The 21,526-nt window shown below is 48.8% G+C and overlaps 1 protein-coding gene across 1 annotated transcript in view; it reads left to right on the forward strand.

Annotated features, from left to right (window-relative positions):
- Positions 1 to 20,057, forward strand: part of GLIS2 (GLIS family zinc finger 2) — a 38,409-nt gene extending 18,352 nt beyond the window's left edge. Inside the window, exons 2-7 of the mRNA XM_018561259.1 lie at positions 2,983 to 3,195; positions 5,041 to 5,189; positions 8,729 to 8,902; positions 9,092 to 9,225; positions 13,111 to 13,229; positions 18,481 to 20,057. Of these exons, the coding sequence (XP_018416761.1) occupies positions 3,018 to 3,195; positions 5,041 to 5,189; positions 8,729 to 8,902; positions 9,092 to 9,225; positions 13,111 to 13,229; positions 18,481 to 19,214 (1,488 nt within the window). The 5' untranslated portion in view covers positions 2,983 to 3,017 and the 3' untranslated portion in view covers positions 19,215 to 20,057. The remainder of the gene's footprint in view (positions 1 to 2,982; positions 3,196 to 5,040; positions 5,190 to 8,728; positions 8,903 to 9,091; positions 9,226 to 13,110; positions 13,230 to 18,480) is intronic.
- Positions 20,058 to 21,526: the final 1,469 nt, after the last annotated feature.

Consider the following 21,526-nt stretch of genomic DNA (forward strand, 5'->3'; position numbering starts at 1 on the left):
CCCCCCAATCAACATGCTAATTACATTTTTAAATAAAGCTTTTCCTGTTCTATTTCATACCTTATTTTAGTCCCGGTGATGTCATCACTGGATCTCTGTGCAATGACGGACTGGTGGGAGAGGCACTTACTGAATACATCACAGCACCCTGCATCAGAACTCCTCTCAGGAGCCCTCAGCCCGGATGCAAGCGTTGGCCTGGCTCATGGGAAGGGTTATGCAAAAATCAAAATGCCGTAATAGGTGGGTGTCAGTCTGTCCGACACGCTCTGAGTGCATATCATGTTTTGATGGCGTGAACATCCCATAATGCCTTGCATTCCCTGTGGGATCCAAGCTGTTAGTGCTGGTGTGCTGTGTATCAGCAAGTCAGCTTAGAGTCCCGGGAATATGGATCCTAGGGCGTGTTGTCACCCTAGGACAGGAAGTTGAAGAACTGGCAGGATCACCAGGTAAAAATGTGACTACCTGGTCTGGCCATGGGCTGGGAAGGCAGAGAGCTTGCAGTGCCAAGTACCCCTTAGGAATGGTGACCTGGGGGTGCCTGAGTACCACTTATGGGTTTGGGACACCACTAGTGAGAATGGCACATTGGTCATGGCACCTCTTGCTTTTGTTCTGCACCTCGCCTCTTGGGCTAGGCCTTTTGGCTAAGACCAGGGGTAATCTTTATACCGGGCCGCAAGGCCTAGCCATTGTATCACACATTGGCAATTATTTATTTGTCTTCACTGTGTGCACACTTCACTTTTATATGAGTGTTACTTTTCACCCCACAGGATGGAGGGTGCAGATCTGCGGGCCTACCCTGAAGTCTAGGGGGAGAATGTGTGGTCATTAGGTTCCTTCCTCCCCTGAATTGGGGGTCTCTCTTCGGGAGAGCCCCCAACCTAGTACTCGATGATTGGCTTTGGCTGACCTTGAGGAATGGGTACACCTGGTTTCAGCCAGGTGGACCCCAGTGCCTTGCCCCTGTCAGGAGATTTGAGCCCCGGGGGGTCAGGGAAAGAACCCTATCTCTTTGGGAGAGCCCCCCAACGCAGTACTCGATGGTCGGCTTCGGCTGACCTTGAGGAATAGGTCCGCCTGGTTTCGGCCAAGTGGACCCGAGTGCCGTGCCCCTGTCAGGAGCTTTGCTCCCCGGGGGGTAAGGGAAAGAACCCTATCTCTTCTGGAGAGCTCCCCAACCCAGTACTCGATGGTTGGTTTTGGCTGACCTTGAGGAATAGGTCCGCCTGGTTTCGGCCAAGTGGACCCGAGTGCCGTGCCCCTGTCAGGAACTTTGCTCCCCGGGGGGTACGGGAAAGAACCCTACCTCTTCGGGAGATGGACCATTCTGACTCGCCCTTGTGCACTTTTTTGAGTGTGTTTCACGTGCACTTTTTTTTGTTCACTTTTGCATGCACTGAAAGAATGCACACACAAAGAAAAAGGTAAAAATAAAAACAATTGAAGACAACAAGATGGAAATAATGACACCGCTGGTGGAGGTAAAGGGGAAGCTACCGTTTATTTATTTATTACAGGTATTTATATAGTGCTGACAATGTACGCAGCGCTTTACATCAGTCCCGGTCCTCGAGGAGCTGACAATCTGAGGTCCCTATCTCACATACAGTATATACAGGGTGGATTTAGACAGAAGCCAGCTAACCTTCCATCATGTCTTTGGAGTGTGGGGGGAAACCCACACAAGCACTGGGAGAACATGCAAACTCCATGCAGATAGTGTCCTGACCGGGATTTGAACAGGGGGACCCCCAGTGCTGTGCTGCCCATAACATACCATTTGATATATTTTTATTTTTAGGTTTTGTTACACTTATAAGAATAATATCTCTGGTCTCTTTTGTATATCACATGGTTACATATTCTACCCCTATTGTATTTGTAGTACAGATACGGCAACTTTCTGTGACAACCATCCTCCCAGTGTGTTCCCTCCATAGACACAGGGATCTGAATATGCAGTGTGATTGCTGCTTGGGGTCACATCCATGGTAAAAGGACAAACCTTCCTCCCAGTGTACCAGTATGATCCCTATTCTGCTGACTGTGAGCTGTGCCATGATGTGGTGGAGGGGGCGGCACGGACACAAAATGTTCTGGGCACCAGATTTTTGGGCTGCATTGTTCTGCTTTTGCTGGGAGAAGAGGCGACAACTGGTTATGTTTGGCAATTCCTCATTTTCAAAGCTCATACTGGTTTCCAGTGCTGTCCTTCATACAGAATTGTTACATTCGGGTTTTTTTGTTTCTTTTTATATTATTTTTGGGTTATTATTTTGTTTTAATATGTAATTATGTTTTCTTTTTATACCCATGTGCTTACCCCGTCCTCCGGCAACCTGCCACCTAATTAGCGCCTGCATGGGTTGCCATCTCTTTCTCTCCTTCCTCTTCCCTCCTTTCCTCTCCTTCCACTGTTTCTCCTCTGGGTCTCTTTGTAAGTCTCCCCCTCCAGTGTCCTTCCCCCATTCCATTCTGTGTCCTCTCTCACCCTCCCCTCCAGCATGTCTCTCCACCCTCCCGTTTTTCTCTCTCCACTCTGCAGGGCTCCCAGGCCTTCTAACATTCCTCAGTGTCTGGCCGTGGCTGGCTCTATGCCCAGGATGGGGGTGGCGCAAAGAGGGGGGGGGGCACGCCTTTATCCCCACATGGCACTAACTGGGTGACCCTCCCTCTTCCAGATTCCCTTAGGTAAGGGGGGGCATCTCACATCTCAAAAAAATGGGGGATGTTAGGCTCCCCCTTATCCATCAGAAAACCACACGTGGCATTTGGTAGCACCCTTTCCCTGACAGATCCACACAAGGATCTTTAACCCTTTGCTTCCCCTGAAGGCCGGCTGTTCTTGATACCGCAGGGAGAGATGCACTGTAGATGTGTGGAAAGGAATAGGTTAATGATGCAATGCTCTGCAGATGTCTGATGTGAGTAAAGATGTCTAGGCTCTTTTTAATTTCCCGTCTTCTCTCCCAGGACGGCTGGGGGTGCTCTGGGTGTAGCTGGTGACCATGCACTCACTTGACGAGCCCCTGGATCTGAAGCTCAGTATATCTAAGCTGCGGGCAGCACGAGAGAAGCGAGATCGGAGCGGAGGGAGCCCCAAGAAACGCACTGTGCACCATGAGCTGATGATACGGGATGATGGAACAACTGTTGTTACTCCCATCTGCTCCTCACCTCCACCAGGTGATTCCCTTTTATCTTTACCCCGGCCAGATAATTTGTCTATATTCTCACCCCAACAAATGGTGCCCCTTTATCCTCATAGATGGTCCCTATATCCTTATCCCTACCAGGTGATCCCACTATATCCTTATCCCTACCAGGTGAACCTGTTATATCCTTACCCTTATCAGGTGATCCCACTATATCCTTATCCCTATCAGGTGATCCCACTATATGCTTACCCCTAGCAGGTGATCCACTATATCCTTACCCCTATCAGGTGATCCACTATATCCTAACCCCTAGCAGATGATCCACTATATCCTTACCCCTAGCAGGTGATCCCACTATATCCTTACCCCTATCAGGTGACCCCAGTATATGCTTACCCCTAGCAGGTGATCCCACTATATCCTTACCCCTATCAGGTGATCCCACTATATCCTTACCCCTGGCAGGTGATCCACTATATCCTTACCCCTAGCAGGTGATCCCACTATATCCTTACCCCTAGCAGGTGATCCCACTATATCCTTACCCCTAGCAGGTGATCCCAGTATATCCTCCCCCCTAGCAGGTGATCCCACTATATCCTTACCCCTAGCAGGTGATCCCACTATAGCCTTACCCCTAGCAGGTGATCCCAGTATATCCTTACCCCTGGCAGGTGATCCACTATATCCTTACCCCTATCAGGTGATCCCACTATATCCTTACCCCTAGCAGGTGATCCCAGTATATCCTTACCCCTAGCAAGTGATCCCACTATATCCTTACCCCTATCAGGTGATCCCAGTATATCCTTACCCCTAGCAGGTGATCCCAGTATATCCTCCCCCCTAGCAGGTGATCCCACTATATCCTTACCCCTATCAGGTGATCCCACTATATCCTTACCCCTAGCAGGTTATCCCAGTATATCCTTACCCCTAGCAGGTGATCCACTATATCCTCACCCCTAGCAAGTGATCCCAGTATATCCTTACCCCTAGCAGGTTATCCCAGTATATCCTTACCCCTAGCAGGTGATCCACTATATCCTTACCCCTATCAGGTGATCCCAGTATATCCTTACCCCTAGCAGGTGATCCCACTATATCCTTACCCCTATCAGGTGATCCCAGTATATCCTTACCCCTATCAGGTGATCCCACTATATCCTTACCCTTAGTAGGTGATCCCACTATATCCCTACTCCTTTTCCTTTTTATATTATCTAACTTCCTGCAGAAAGCTGACAACACAGTGCATCTTCTGCACTGAAATCTCAAGCTGTGTTATCAGCCCTGCCCAGTTCTTCCTCCTTCACCACCTGTTCTCCTTCTGTTATGGAGATTAGTACAGGAGGAGGTGTTCTGTAGTTCAAGATGAGAGAATGCAGGCAGGGTTGACAACACTGCTTTGTATTGCAGCGCAGCAGAGGCAGTGTTGTCAGGTCAAACAGGAAGTTAGGAGCACGCTGGATTGCTGGCAGATCACTTTCTATACTTGTTGCATTTATTAAGTGATAACACATGGAGAAGCGTCCATGTAATGCAGAGATGTGCAGATTATGTGTTATTACGTTTTTGTTTGTCCAGACATACAGGAAAGTTTTATTTAAAGATCACTGGTGCTGTAAGTGGTGGATATCTGAATGGAGAATGTAGGATGTGATATGAAAGAAAAGGGAAATGCTGCTCCCCTTATGTGATAAGAATGTATTATGAACACAGATACATGTGGGACGGGAGGAATTATGTTTGGGCTCCTTAACCCTTTTAGTCCTGCCGCTCTCTATATCCCCTGCAGGCTAACTTTTGCTCTCAGGAGCCCTGATGTTGTCACACAACACTGACATGTGCCTACCTGCTTCCATTTTCCCAGGGTACCTGCCTCGTTTTCGGGAAGGTGACAGCTCCCCTTTTTCTTCTCCACCAGTGGTAGACCTCAGCCTCTCCCCACCTTCTGGGATGGACTCCCCCAGCCGTGCATCCTTGTCCCCGGAGAGGATGACAGTAGGGGATACCCTACTGGTGAGTCTCTTGTCTCATATCTGTGGTGTATTACATTGCTCGGTCCTATAGGGAAAACCTTCTGTATTCCCACTACGCCATTGTTCATCCACTATGAAGGTAGACCTACTCTGTAATATCTTCCATGGTTGTTATTACATTGAATTTCTATACCTCTGAGGTCAGTTATGATTAATGGTCAAATAAATTATTTTACAATCATCATTGGTAAAAACAGGAGATTGAAAGGTTTGCGTTCAATGTCTAGACAGGCCACACTCCTTACAATCTACATAGTTGTCAATAAACTTAAAGGTGATTGTACAGTGTAAAGCTAACTGAACACAGCTTAGTTTCTCTCATTTAGACCCATGGGCTGGACAAGAAAATTATTTCGATTCCCCCTAAACAGCATGAATGGAGGAATCTATCCTGCAGGCTGTTGTATTTTGACACATTGAGATGTGAGGCAGACAATTTTCCACCCAGGTCCTTTTATTTTTCAATGGATTTTTGTGGACCAGGGCGTGGTGCAGACAGGGCCACCCATGGCTTGAATTTTGGCCGATTCAACAGGAATAATATGTAAAGGGCCAGATGTGCAGGGTCTCACCAGGTCGGCAGGGGCAGATGCGCAGGGTCTCACCAGGTCGGCAGGGGCAGATGCGCAGGGTCTCACCAGGTCGGCAGGGGCAGATGCACAGGGTATCACCAGGTCGGCATTGCCAGATGTGCAGGGTCTCACCAGGTTGGCAGGGGCAGATGCACAGGGTATCACCAAGTCGGCAGGGCCAGATGTGCAGGGTCTCACCAGGTCGGCAGGGCAGATGCGCAGGGTCTCACCAGGTCGGCAGAGGCTGATGAGCAGGGTCTCACAAGGTCGGCATTGCCAGATGTGCAGGGTCTCACCAGGTTGGCAGGGGCAGATGCACAGGGTATCACCAAGTCGGCAGGGCCAGATGCGCAGGGTATCACCAGGTCAGCAGGGCCAGATGCGCAGGGTCTCACCAGGTCGGCAGGGGCAGATGCGCAGGGTCTCACCAGGTCGGCAGGGCCAGATGTGCAGGGTCTCACCAGGTCGGCAGGGCAGATGCGCAGGGTCTCACCAGGTCGGCAGGGCCAGATGTGCAGGGTCTCACCAGGTCGGCAGGGCAGATGCGCAGGGTCTCACCAGGTCGGCAGGGCCAGATGTGCAGGGTCTCACCAGGTCGGCAGGGCAGATGCGCAGGGTCTCACCAGGTCGGCAGGGCCAGATGTGCAGGGTCTCACCAGGTCGGCAGGGCAGATGCGCAGGGTCTCACCAGGTCGGCAGGGCCAGATGTGCAGGGTCTCACCAGGTCGGCAGGGCAGATGCGCAGGGTCTCACCAGGTCGGCAGGGCCAGATGTGCAGGGTCTCACCAGGTCGGCAGGGCAGATGCGCAGGGTCTCACCAGGTCGGCAGGGCCAGATGTGCAGGGTCTCACCAGGTCGGCAGGGCAGATGCGCAGGGTCTCACCAGGTCGGCAGGGCCAGATGTGCAGGGTCTCACCAGGTCGGCAGGGCAGATGCGCAGGGTCTCACCAGGTCGGCAGGGCCAGATGTGCAGGGTCTCACCAGGTCGGCAGGGCAGATGCGCAGGGTCTCACCAGGTCGGCAGGGCCAGATGTGCAGGGTCTCACCAGGTCGGCAGGGCAGATGCGCAGGGTCTCACCAGGTCGGCAGGGCCAGATGTGCAGGGTCTCACCAGGTCGGCAGGGCAGATGCGCAGGGTCTCACCAGGTCGGCAGGGCCAGATGTGCAGGGTCTCACCAGGTCGGCAGGGCAGATGCGCAGGGTCTCACCAGGTCGGCAGGGCCAGATGTGCAGGGTCTCACCAGGTCGGCAGGGCAGATGCGCAGGGTCTCACCAGGTCGGCAGGGCCAGATGTGCAGGGTCTCACCAGGTCGGCAGGGCAGATGCGCAGGGTCTCACCAGGTCGGCAGGGCCAGATGTGCAGGGTCTCACCAGGTCGGCAGGGCAGATGCGCAGGGTCTCACCAGGTCGGCAGGGCCAGATGTGCAGGGTCTCACCAGGTCGGCAGGGCAGATGCGCAGGGTCTCACCAGGTCGGCAGGGCCAGATGTGCAGGGTCTCACCAGGTCGGCAGGGCAGATGCGCAGGGTCTCACCAGGTCGGCAGGGCCAGATGTGCAGGGTCTCACCAGGTCGGCAGGGCAGATGCGCAGGGTCTCACCAGGTCGGCAGGGCCAGATGTGCAGGGTCTCACCAGGTCGGCAGGGCAGATGCGCAGGGTATCACCAGGTCAGCAGGGCCAGATGTGCAGGGTCTCACCAGGTTGGAAGGGGCAGATGCGCAGGGTCTCACCAGGTCGGCAGGGCCAGATGTGCAGGGTGTCTACAGGGCAGCAGGTGTGAATGCCGAGGGTCTCACCAAGGTGGCAAAGGAAGATGTGCAGGTGGAGGAAGCGATGTAAGATGCAAGGGCCGGTGGACGAGCTGTGGGGGGCCAGTGGGACGAGCTGCAGGGGCCAGTGGAGGAGCTGTGCTAACCGGTGGACGAGCTGCGGGGGCTGGTGAAGAGTTGTGAGGACTGCTTGACTATCAGTGAGGGCCAGTGGAGGAGTGTTTCCCTAGAAGGCTGCCGTGAGGTACCCAGCAAGCGCGGGACCTCACGGCAGCCGGATATATTTAAAAATATAAAGCGCCATGCACCCCCACCGGGACAGGATCTCAGTGGACCCCCCTCCCCAGCCTTGGGCCAATGGGGCAGCCATGTTGTCACAGGTCGGCTAGAACTATGAGGTGAGTGTTTTTCTCCTTTAACTCCTTAGTTTTCCTTTAACTATCTCCCTGAATCTCCTGCTGGGCTATTGTATTCTGACAGCATCGGTTGTGCTGCTGTCAGAATACGCTAATAGGGACGGCAGCTGATTGGCTGCCTTCACTGTTCACCCAGAAATTTTACAGCCGACTCCTTCGATTTTCCGATGGAAGGACGCCAGGCAAATAGCTGCCGACAGGGTCACCCACTGATCAAAATTCAGAGAAAATAGAAGAAGAGCAGTAGAAGAGCAGAGGAACTTCACAGGGGTTCTTCTAATCGTTCCCTACTCTATCCAAAACTAATAAAAGACATTTGGTTGGACATGCACTTTAAATGAGTCACACGTGTAACAATCTGATTGTACAATCTACTTCACATATACAGAAGACTATATAACATAGGGGGGCCTGCTTCCTCGGATGTTGAATGAAGGGGTTGTATAGGGCGGGCCTCATGCCACAGCTAAAGGAATCTGTGCGGACATTGTTCAGTCATATAAAGTGATGTCTCCACTTCAAGGACATGAGGATCTGGAGCTGTCCCAGATTACATCTCATGACTGTCACAGTTCCCTGAGTCTTCTGGCACAGCGGCCGATTCTCAAATTGCTGTGTATGTAAAAAAAAAAAGGCCATGCAGTGTGAAAAGCGGCTTGGCTGACTTTGTTCCTTCTATGTGATATAATTGAAGATCTCTGCCATTGTCTTTCCAAACCATCAACCCTTCTCTTCCTGCTCTGACCTCTCCTCTACCCCTCAGGACATGGCATCATTGCGCGGCAGGGGTGACATGACTCCCAGTCCCTTCCAATTCTTCCTGCCTCTCAGTTCCGGGCTCCAGCTACCCCCATCGGTGTTCCTCACTCCCCCCAAGGAGAAGCGGCTATCCCTTGAATACACAGAACAGAAACAACTGGTGTGTCAGTGGGCAAAGGTAAGGGTCACCCCCTGTGGGCCTCACACAAGCTCTCTTTAGATGTCCACCTGCCTGTTCTCTGTCTCACATTCCATTCTCTGCTCCTGTTTTTATCAAATTGTCTCCATACTGCTCTCCTTGTCTGCTGCTCTCTCTGAGTGCTGCATTCCTTGGCTCGGCTCACCTTTGACCTTTCTGACCTTGCAGTGCAACCGCCTGTTTGAGCTTCTGCAAGAATTAGTGGATCATGTTAATGATTTCCACGTGAAGCCAGAAAAGGATGCCGGATACTGCTGCCACTGGGAGGGCTGTGCCCGTCGCGGGAGAGGATTCAATGCCAGGTGAGAGGGAATGATTATACTGGGATGCCCAGTGAGCAAAGAATGAATGTCAAAATGGCTGATGAGGTGATGGCGATGCAGAAATGCAGTATGCTAGATGGAGTTCTTGCTCGGAAGGGAGCGTTATAAATGCTTTTCATTCCGTAGTCTGAGATACTATTACATTAAAATCCTCTGAGGGCCAACGGATCTTGGATAATAGTTTCCATATTTTTGTATCTGACATGCCCCAAAATAGCCTCAATCTGCTGACGAGAACGGCCATTTTGGTCATTATGGATATAATTGTGCCTATATCACTGCATGATGTGCCTATAACTCTGTAAGAACTGCATGATGGGTAAATAAAAGGGAATTCCATTCAAATGTCCCCTCTATTGTTGTTCTGGTGACAACTGTAAAACTTTGGATTCCCTATTACTTTTTAACCTGGATTCAATGGTCAACGGGGCAAATAAAGAGGGTGACTCTCCTTCGCAAGGACACCGAAATTAAACCTGGACAGGGTCCTAACCATATCCAAAACTAAAAAATACAATTTTGTTAGCGGTACGCTTTAACTAAATTTAGTTTTAGGCCCCATTCACACGAGAAAAAGCCGGTACGTACAGCTCCATGCGCGGCCTTATCAGGCAGCTCCCGGGAAGGACAGGTGCTGCATGTGATTAGTACGCAGCCCCCGTCCTTCTCTATGGGAGTACGCGGCCGTACGCCACCTTACGCTCACCCGCCCTGCACGTCCGTGCGGGTGTCCATACTCGTACCCTGACAGGATAGATCCTGTCTGCGTCCAAGCCGGGACACCCGCACCCGTACAGACCTGCACTTGGGGTGAGCTTAGGGCGGCGTATGGGCGCGTACTCCCATAGAGAAGGACAGTGGCTGCGTACAAATCACACGCAGCATCTGTCCTTCCCGGGAGCTGCCCGATACGGCCCTGCACGCAGCACGGAGATGTACGTGCCGGCCTTTTCTCGTGTGAATGAGGCCTTAGGTGTATAAATGAACTTTACACAGAGAACCGGAACAGCCAGCATCTCCAAACATCTGTCTAGTGGCCCTTGGGAGCCCCTGTTTTTCCTATGTGATTTCCAACTGCCTAAAAGTCACCAAAGCTCCAGGCACTTTGTCATGAGATATCCCCAGTACCAGAATGCTGCCTTTCAGAAGTACTGGGACACGCTGGAGTTTTGGGAAGCCATCTGTACCTGCCGACCATAAATGGTCCCTGAACTGGTATTGTGAATGAAAGAGGAACTATGGAAGCTGCTTCCTAAAATAGACAAGCAGCCGGCAAAGGACCATCTCCCAGAATTGCCTGTGGTCTCTCGTTAGCAGATCTTTTCCTCATTATTTACTTGCCATGCTTTTTTTTTTGTACTGTGTCCCTGTGTGGGGGCGGCCATCATGGCAGAGCCTCAGATCAGAGCCTCCAGAACAGTGAACAAGCACAGAAGTGACACACCAGATGTCCTGGGACTAGCAGTCGGACACGATAGGGCCTTAGATCAGTATGTTGATGAGGTGGAAAGGAGGAACCAGGGAAGGCAAAATCACGGGTGCTGGTCAGTGATTTGCTTTGATGATTGCATTTTTTGTTGTCATGCGAGGCCATAAAGACAGGAAGAGGGTGACACTCATTGGTTTCTGCAGTTTGCTTACTAGCTTAATTCAGTTTTGTTATTAAGGAAATGATCATCCCTCCCACTAAGCCTGGGGCAATCAGGACAAATAGGAGCAGAACAGCTTCCTTGGCACTGCCTCGGCCTGCCAGGCTAAGAGAAGGATAACAATGACCCTACCAAATGATTTGTACATTTGCTTTTATTAATGGGGAGGGAAGTCACACGGCTTAAAAAAACAATAAATGGATCAAGAAATTCTGAACAATGAGGGCTGTAAAAGTGTCCAAACACAAGCACAGAGTGAGATCGCCTGTGACCGTACATGTCAGGAGATTTATGGAAGCTGGATTTCTATACATGAAGAATTCTCAACGAAGGAACACAATGCCATGTTTTCCATGATGCTCCTATTGCCTATAATGTTTGAATATTTGAATTGGCTCTTTAAATGACATAAACATTTCTGATTGGAGGAAGGTGGGGCCTGCTACTTGAATGCTTTCCAACTTGTATATCATTTTTTAGGGCTGTGCAAATGAACGATTCATTTCTCGATTAATTGTTAATCTTTTTGATCGATTAAAAATGTTTTGATCGAGTACAATTTTTTAAAATCTTTCTGCACGAGCGCCAGCCAAGGCATTGGCCTATACACATACACAGCAATGAAGTAATAAAATGAACTAGGATCACACTAATCCAGCACGTTATTATTCTGAGTTGCCCCACTCAAGCGGCGGCCATATTGAGTGGGGCACCTAAGATTAATAACGTGCTGGATTAGTGTGATCCTAGTTCATTTTATTACTTCATTGCTGTGCTGTATGTGTATAGGCCAATGTAGTTGGATCTGTATGTGCGTTATAATTAATCGAAATTAATCGATTAAAATTTTTTTCGATTAATCGAACACGAACATTTTAATCAGTAACAGCCCTATAATTTTTCATGCTGACATTTTTTCGGTCTGACCACAGTTGGGGAATGTATTCCTTGTTTCTTCATACCCCCGTGGCCACAAGTCAATCATCAATCATTCTACTGACGATGTGTTAGGTTTCTGTATTTTTGTATATGTTGCATTGTTCCATCTATCCAGTGACATCATGGGTCCTTACACTTCTCTACATGCAGTGGCGGTGGTAAGCCCTTGCTCCTGCAATGAACAAAGATGACATAATGATGTGTGAGCACCGTTCAGTGTAGTAATACTCCGAGCCCAGACTGTGTGATGACGTCTCTCTCTATGGGGCGGGTCCATGACAGCCTGGGCTCAGAGTTGAATGACGCTGGTAGACTGGTTATATTGCAGAAAAGCTGCTTTTTGTATTGTTAATTGTGCTGGGCTTCATTTGTGGAGCTGGAGTTCATCTTTACGGTTCTCACAAGTTTGAAGAATGTGTTTGCTAGATACATGTGTACTGGAACGTTATTGCTGATGGGAGAAAGGCTTTAGGTTTATGTCTTTACTAGATATTGGGTTGCTGGAGTGTCTGGTAAGGTAAACCTTTAACTCCCGGAGAACAGAACTGAGTAGGAAGTGTTAGGGTCATGTGGTATTTTGTAGGTAAGTGGTGGCAGCATTGGTGGAGTGTTAGGGGTGACTGAGTGTACTTAGCTTTGTGGCCTTGAAAATCCACACCAAACACCGCTCACATTCCCAAACCGGTCCTCAGCCTGCAGGCAATAAGCACCCCGTCACTTGTAGCAACACAATCCAAAAATTGCCGCACTCCACAGGAATTCACCACAGTTCTCCAGTGAAGTCCCCGTGCAGCATTTTTGGGGGATTTTGTACCCCGGAAATCACGTAGTTTGTGTGTACATGACCAGATCGTACTTACTTGCCTGTAAATTTTGGGGGACCGCGTGCTGATCCATGACACATATTCAGCTCTATAGATGGAGACCTCTAGTGGTTGTCTTTATATCAGAAAGATGCTCATCATTTCCACTGAATGACTGCAATGAAATAGAAATGAATAGAAAATAGAAATGAAAAAGTCACCTCGAGAGATATTTTTTGTTGAATATGATCCACTGGAGTAAAAGGGATTCCGGGATTTCCAGACTAATGACTTCTTGAGTTCTGGACGTTCACAATGCCACCACTTGCTGAGCACCCGAATAGCATTTCAGCTTTGGAAGTACATGTTCAGGATGACTGAGTACTGTGAAGCTTTTTCTTGGGTGTGTATGTAAAAGTGCATCTTATTATGGGAAGCAGATGAAATGATATAACCCTGTGATGAATTTGCAGATACAAGATGCTGATCCATATAAGAACACACACGAACGAGAGACCTCACTGCTGCCCTACCTGCCATAAGAGTTTCTCCCGGCTGGAGAACCTAAAGATACACAACCGCTCACACACAGGTATGAATCCTGCTTATTGCCTCTCTGTCTCTAATTGATATAATGATCAGATTTATAACAGAGTGAGGGATGTGTCCAATGTAAAGAGGTAGGGAGAATGGGTGAAAAGAACGATTTGATCTAGACCCATTGTTTGTGAAGGGCGATAAATCCATCTGTCAATCTGGTAAGCAGCGATGCTTCATAGTAAAGTTCCAGACGAGGTAAACCCATTCCACCTTCTTGTTTCTGTTTCATGAGTATATTGTGGCCGGTCACTCACAGGAACCCCCTGAATAGATGGGTTGTTGTGAATCACTATGGTTAGATGTTACATGGCAAGTATGTAAAGGTATGGGGACAAGGAACAGTCGTGACATGTCCTGTTTTGCAAATATCACAGTCTGGCTGAGCGGTGTGGGGGCGGAGACAGCCAGCGCTGTCATAGGAGGCTGACCTCTCCTCCTTGCACCGCTCGCTCAGCCTCCTGTGACAGCTGCCAGGAAGGAGATTGGGTACAAACAGTCAATGATCAGTGATTGCTGAGTGTTTGTAAATAATTGAGGACAGAGTATGGTTACTATATCCTCAATTATGAATGAATGGGAAGTGATCTACATCACCTCCTGTTCATTCATGATTGTGGTTATAGTAACCATACTCTGTCCTCATGTTATGAATGAACGGGAACACTCAGTATAGAGGATTCCTGTTCATTGATAACAGGAGCTGCAGAAAAAGAGATTGAGGACTCTGTGTCCTCAATCTCTTTTTCTATTTTAAAAGAGAAATATCAGGGGGTCTGTTTAGATCCCTAACATTTCCCCAAAGCCTCTAAAATTAAAGTAAAAAATTACAATATTTAATAAAAAATGAATTAATAAATACAAAAAAATATGTAAACGTTTATAAAAAATAAATCAAAATAAAATATTTAAAACATTTGAAAATATTATTTCGGTTTCGTTTCGGTTTTTAAATTTCAATTTCGGTGCACCTCTACTGTTTACCCATGTGGTGCAGTACCTGAGACCACTTTTTAGGATTATTTTTTTGGGATTTTAAGATTTTTGAACTCTTTAATATTTAAAATGGCGATGATTACGGATGCCATGGCAATAAAGTAAAACAAGAAGGATGAGAGAGGTGGACCTCCACTGGCCAGGCTTACCCCAGGGGGAGGGACTCAAGAGAGGAAGAGGGAAGGGAACCAGTGGGAATCTGGAAGAAAGAAAAGAAAAGAAGAGCTGTGGTGGGAATTTTTTAGAACAGAGTTCTGAAAAGTGAAATGTCCCAATGAGCTATCCCGAAATGCCAAAAGTCACATTGAGGGAGAACTACCTATTGGGGGAGCATGGACAGTAACTGCCCAGGGCAGCCTTAAGGTGGCCATACACTCTACAACCATCGCAAGACCTTAGTCTTGCAATGGTTGTACAGGGATTAGAAAAACGTACGATCTGCCTATCTTGGACAGGCAGATCGCACTCTCGATCATCGCAAGCCCGCTCCCCTGAGGGGCGGGCTTCCGATGACCGCAATGCTGAATGGGCAGTGTGCGCGTGCGCACACCGGCCCGTTCGGCATTTGTCTTCCGAGCACCGTTCTAACCAGCCGAGAATTGTACAATTCCCGGCTGGTTTTCGAACATGCTGGTTCGACGGAAGACGTGCGACCGTACAGTAGAAACGGTCGCACGTCTCCGTTCACACTGCTCGATTCTCGTACGATCGCGGGATTTCCCGCGATTCTCGTACGAGAATCGAGCAGTGTATGGGCACCTTTAGAAATAACAGTAAGAATGAATAAGAATAGGAATAGCTTACAGAGAATTAGGAGGTAAACAAGGTTGGCATGGATGAGGAAGAAAAGAGGTGAGCAAGTTATTGGTGGCGGTGGGAGTAACATTGTGTAAACAGGATATGATTGGAGGCTCTCACGCAGTTCTGCCATGTCCTGTTTATGCACAGTCTCAGAATGGGAAACAGGGCCTCCTCCATGTCCTGTAGAAAGAAGTTCCTGGATTTCTGTGAGTGTGATCTCCGCTTAGTGTTGTGACCCATCAGGTCACTTTGGGGCAATATATTGAAGGTTCTCTGAAGGCTGAAGTCTGGCTGGGTGCCGGAGCTCTTAGGGCATACATCCAGTCTAGGCTATCACCATCCACACCCCCGGGCTAGACTTTTTGATGATTGCTTTGCTTTAAAAAAGTGTCTAATCCAAAAAGCAAAAAAATACCGTATTGCATCTGATCAGTCCATGGATGTGGTGGCTGCATTCGGTTTTTCTGGGCTTTTCTTTTCTTTATTTTCACCCAGTGATTCTGCCAGTAACACATTTTCTTTCCCAGAGTAACGATAATAACTCATTGCATTGTATCTATACGGGATGCACAGATACTTTTCGAGTACCAGTGCCGATACTTGGCATTTTCACGAGAACTACCAGGGTGGCAGCGGTTGTAGCTGGTACCTGGCTCTGGCCCTCCACCACTGTCCTGAAATCATTAGTCTGTATTGTTTTAGAAAAACTGTCACATGACAATAAACAAAAATCTATCAGTACTTGTATATGTGAGTACTTGGGCAAGTACCAGTACTCGTACTCGCAAAACTGGTATCTGTGCATCACTTTATTTATAAAAATCGTACATTAAAACAGAGATGTACAAATCCCAGGAGCTCCGTGTGCTCCTTACAAATGACAGCGGCCTCCTAATTTTTGAATTTTTCTCTAGTCTAGTCTAGGAGCTCGAACAGTATCAGTACTTGTACTCGTACTTGTACCGAGTACTGTACTTGGTATCTGTGCATCCCTGAAATCTATGGAAGAGCTGCGTTGTCATCCTAGGCTGCTCTCTTTATTTGGACTACAATAACCTCCTCCTTTCCTCATCTCTATTATATAGGAAAGAGGTCTTCTGTACTTCACAGAAAATAGCTGGGAAAGCTGTTCACATAGTTTTAGATAGGGATGCACCGATACCAGTACTAGTATTAGTGCCGATACCGAGTATTTGGGTGAGTACTCGTATTCACCCAAATACTCTCGTACCTTTCCCGATACTGGAACTTCCGGTCAGAGGGAGATTTCCTCTGACCGGCAGTGCTGCGAGGGAACATGGAGTCGGGAAGCTGGCTCCATGCTGTTTGGCTGGCTCGATGCTGATTGGCCGGGAAGCTTCCAAGCCAATCAGCATCGAGCCGGACAAACAAAGCTGATAATATGGTGACACGACCCCCACCCTGCAGGCACCTCATTCCCCTCACATAGATCCTCAGCAGCAGTTATTACCGTTCCAGTCCCTCGGCCAGCTGGGCAGACAACTCTCTCCAAGATCTGCCCACGTCTCCTGTGTGTACAGCACCAGCACCGCCTGCTTGATGCTGTTAGAGGATTTCTGAATGAGAGCACTGGGCAGTCTGCGCATGTGCAGTAGCAGGCTGAGGCCCGATCACGTGGGCGCTGTACACACAGGAGACGTGGGCAGATCCCGGAGAGCTTGGAGAGAGGTGTCTGCCCAGCTGGCCGAGTAGGGTTGCCACCTGTCCAGGATTCACCCGGACAGTTCGGGTTTTGAATGCCGTGTCCAGGTTTCATGGCACAAGGAACCCGGACACAAGATGTCAGATAGACAGAGGCAACCAAAATTAAGATAGGGGCTACTGGCCCCCCACTAAAAATAGTCTCAACTGTGATATTTACATATTAGTGGGTGTTTCCTTTTACATATGAATAAGCCACAACTCATTCTCCCAAAAAAATATGTCCACGTGTCGCTAGAGTGTTTGGGTTTGCAGGGTGGCGGTTGTGTCACCATATTATCACATCTGTTTGGCCGGCCTTGATACTGATTGGCTGGGAAACCGGCTTCCCAGCCAATCAGCATCGAGCCGGCCAAACTGAATGGAGTCGGCTTCCCGGGCAATCAAGAAGCCGGGCGGTGGGTAATGACACGCCGCCTGGCTCCCTGATTGCCCGGGAAGCCAGCTCTATGCTACCGGAAGCACCGGTATCAGTACTCTGTATCGGCGAGTACCGAAATATAAATATCGATACTCGTACATGATACAGAAAAACCGGCATTGGTGCATTCCTAGTTTTAGATATGAGTTCATTGCACAGGACGTTACAATGACACTGGGTTTCTGCATGGAATAACAAGCAGTAACAAGTAAAAATGGGCTGTAGGCTGTGAAAAGCATGGTCTCATTTTGCTGTCTAGCCGTACAGAAGTGAGTGGATATGATATTTTACAGATCCTGAGCATGTGTATAAAGGTCCCCACACACCTTACGATAATTGTACGATAATCGTGGGAAATCCCACCATCGTACGATTATCGTAAGGTGTGTGGAAGCCGTGCGACTTCTGCTACTGTACGGTCGCACAACTTTCAACTTACGGACATGTTCGAAAACCCGCCGAGCATCGTACGACGTTCGGCGGGTTTGTTGCATGTTCGTACGATAAAAGCCGCAAGCGCACACTGCCCGTTCCTCATTGCGGTCATCGGAAGCCCGTAAGGTGTGTGCCCAGCCTTATACTGTTTGGTTGATGTATATTGATAGCATAGTTCTGAGTCATGTAGTGACTACGGCGTCGGAGGATGGAGCCACGGTGCATGGCGGGGGAAGCAGGCATTCGACTCTCCTGGAAGTGTTGAATGCCGATGAGACTGACCGAGCTGGTGCACTAGGAGGGAGGGAAGGTAGTAGACACAGCCCGTCGGACAGTTAAAGTGACATTAAACTCTCAGATTTTTTAACATAAACCAATACTGTAATGTGCGCCTTACTGTAATCCATGGTTGTTTCCCTTCTCTTTGCTGCTCTTCCTTTTAAATCCTCATGTCTTCTCATGCTCTGGGAGAACTTCCCTTTTCAGCTCAGGGCCTCTTCCTGTAGTGCTGGCTCAGGTTGTGAACCTTCACACAGACACCATGTATCCATTCCAGAGACAAGGCAGTCTGCTGCAAAACAGAACTTCTGCAGAGCATGAGAAGAGATACAGATTTAAAAGGAAGAGCAGCAAATGGAAGGGAAACAACCATAGATTACAGTAAGGCGCACATTACAGTATTGTTTTAGGTTAAAAAATCTGAGGGTTTAATGTCACTTTAAGTATAATACCTCTTCTGTTGCATTATCCTGACGATGCGGCGGCTTCAATTATAGAAGCAACGATGCTTTAAAATCAGGTTGTAAAAGTCATTTCTTATTCTCACTTTGTGACAGATAAATACTCAGATCCAATGTATTCTCATCCGCAGGAGAAAAACCCTACATGTGTCCCTATGAGGGCTGCAACAAGCGCTACTCCAACTCCAGCGACCGCTTCAAGCATACGCGCACACACTACGTGGACAAGCCCTACTACTGCAAGATGCCTGGATGCCAGAAACGCTACACAGACCCCAGCTCCCTGAGGAAGCACATCAAGGCTCACGGGCACTTCATCTCACACCAACAGCGCCAGTTACTGAAAATCCACCAGACACCCAAAATGCCAACGATGGGAGACAGCGGCTATGCAAGTGGTACCCAACTCATCATTCCCAACCCAGCGGCCATCTTCGGAAGCCAGACACTGCCAATCCCACTGACGCCAGGACCTTTGGACCTCAGCTCCCTGGCTTGTAACGGGGTCGCCTCAGCTCTGGCAGGGTTACCAAATCCCATGTTGACACTGGCAGGGGCTCCTCTGAACCTGGCCAAAGGTTCACTGCTGTCTCAAGCTTACGCAGCCGCTGGTCTCGGCCTACCTTTGGTCTCCTTGGTAGCATCAGGGAAATCCGAAAACGAGAAGAGGTCTAAAGGCCAAAATTCAGAGGGCGTTGAGAGGACTGAAGGGTCAAAGCTGAGGCTGAATTCAGTAGATGGCCTCTCCCTCCTGCCTGGTGGAGTTTTAGATCTTTCTCCTGGTATGGGCTCAGATTCTCTACTGCCAGGGTGGGTGGTCATCCCTCCCGGTTCCGTGTTACTGAAACCGGCGGTGGTCAACTAAGCCCGCTGCAACTTGACACCTGTGCCCACTCAGCCTAGTCACATGACTTGCCTAAGGTTTCCGAACCTGGTTACATTCCCAGCCATGTGATTCCCGTGGACCTCTTGCACAGGTAACACTTCACAGGATGTGCTCCTTCAGCCTTGTGAACAGAAGGTGGCTCTGTGCTGAGGGTGTGACTGGATTTATATTTTGCGTTACCTGCAGAATTGCTTTTCCCTTTTATAAGTGGGACCAAAAGTGGCAGGTGGAATGCCAAATGCAAAATGTGATTATACCGAAAAGACACTTTCCAAGGACTCTTCTGTAGAGGAATGTGATGAAGAATAGAACTTTAGGGGACTGAGGAGGAGAAAGAAGCACTTTGTGAGGTTCAGAGGGTCTCTGAGGCCAGGTGAAGTTACCTTGTCATCTGCAGTCTTTTGTTTCTCAGAAATTACGAGAGAAGGTGCTACACCTTCCGAGAAAAGCAATAATGTGGGAGACGCTCCGACCGAGCTGACTCTGAAATGACAAGAGGGAGCGGAGCGTGGATGGTCTGGGGGACTCTCAATCTCTTATCCACTCTCCAATTCTCTGCCGCGCTCATCACGCCTGACATAGAGCAGCCTGTTTATCTTGTAACATTATAGAACTCATGTAGGTCATTCCAGGACTGAGCTTTCCTCAGGTCTTTACTGTCCTGTGCTATCGCGTTTCGGGTCAGCTGCGTGGGCCATCACTTAGCAATGTACACATGGGTGTATTAACCAGAACTCACAGTCACCTGAGCTCATATGTGGTATGCAGGGTCCAAACATGTACTCCAGAGAGATAAGAGATGACTCCATGATGAGTAATGAATTGTGGGGAAAAAAGACAGGTTTTCAACCCTACCTTACAGGATACAGGCCAATTACACGGCTTGAACACTAGGGAGGGGAGAAGCTCATGTATCCTATGTAATCTTCTTCAATGTGCATTGGGGGGTGGGGGAGCTATAAGACAACCTGTCACTTTGCCCTGAAGCAGATTTTGCCGTGCCCCCAGTGAGATCTCCACTTCCAAGTAATGTTTTTGGGATTTACCACCCTCGACCTATTAAATTCCATCCCTGGGTCAATATCTGAATTCAGTTTTTTTAAGCTAGCCTGGGTGTGAGGAGTAGTTCTACATTGGATGTGTGTGTCTCACGCCATCTCCCATAGCAAACCATTGCACACAAGTGTTTTCAGATAAGGGGTTAGAGATCACACAGCCCTCATCTGATTCTTATATGGAAATGACTAAGACAAGACTTCCATGCGAGTGGGATGAATTTATATCTTCCCTGTGTATGAGAGTAACAAGGAAGCTGCCTTTGTCATTTCTTCTCTCTCTGAAAATGCTACATGCTTGACCATCATGGCGATCCTCTTATACTCGGGGTCTGTGACCTGCAACAAGCATGCGGATAAGGACTTCTGACTTATTTCTCTCTTTCTTGGTCTGGATACTTGCTCCAAGTCAGAAACACAGATGTACTGAAACAAGGTCGGTTACCAGGTATCCAGCATGTGGAGAAGGAGGTCAGCAATGAAAGACCCGTGTTATAACCATGACGGGTTTATTGTACCCGTGCAGAAGGAGGTCAGCAATGACAGACCCGTGTTTTTACCATGACGGGTTTATTGTACCCGTGCACTACCTGCTTGTGGGTTGGAGGTCGTGAGATCTGCCTGGCTTTGAAATGATTGCCAAGTGACGGATAAAGCTGTGACTTGTCCTCTTCACTAGGTGCCGTGCTTGACGTGTGCGCAGTGATAGGATTGTTCTCTCTTCCTGCCACCAATCAATCGGTCCCAGACATGTCTGTGACCAGCTTCAACATCCATGTTAGTTGCTCCGTGTGCCCTACACGCCCCGATTCTCGATAGCAATCCACCACCTAATGGCTGACAATGGGACAGCGTAAGGCCATCGTTCCTACATTCCGCTCACATTTACCTTTGCACTAACCTTCTCTCGGCACTTTCCCATAATCCTCTCTGCTAGCCATTGTTTGCCGCTTCCTGCCGCTCTAACAGACCCGGCTCCCCTCCCTCCCGCTCTCTGGATTTCCTGTGACAACGCATTCAGGCGCAGTGAATGCTGCTTCTCGACGCTTTTCTGAAGAGCGCACAGAAATTTCGCTTTGAAGGATCAGAATCCCTATATAACCCTCATGTAAAGATGTGCGGGGAGGAGGATCTCCGCGAGCTCCAGCAGTGACGGAGCTTTCCAAGCTATCTTATACACTGTGAGAATGCCGCGTGTGAGTGAGTGAGTGCGTGAGTGTGCTTATTTGTGCGCTG

Source organism: Nanorana parkeri, unplaced genomic scaffold, assembly GCF_000935625.1.
Source record: "Nanorana parkeri isolate BGI_ZX_2015 unplaced genomic scaffold, ASM93562v1 scaffold19, whole genome shotgun sequence".
NCBI classification, from domain to species: domain Eukaryota; kingdom Metazoa; phylum Chordata; class Amphibia; order Anura; family Dicroglossidae; genus Nanorana; species Nanorana parkeri.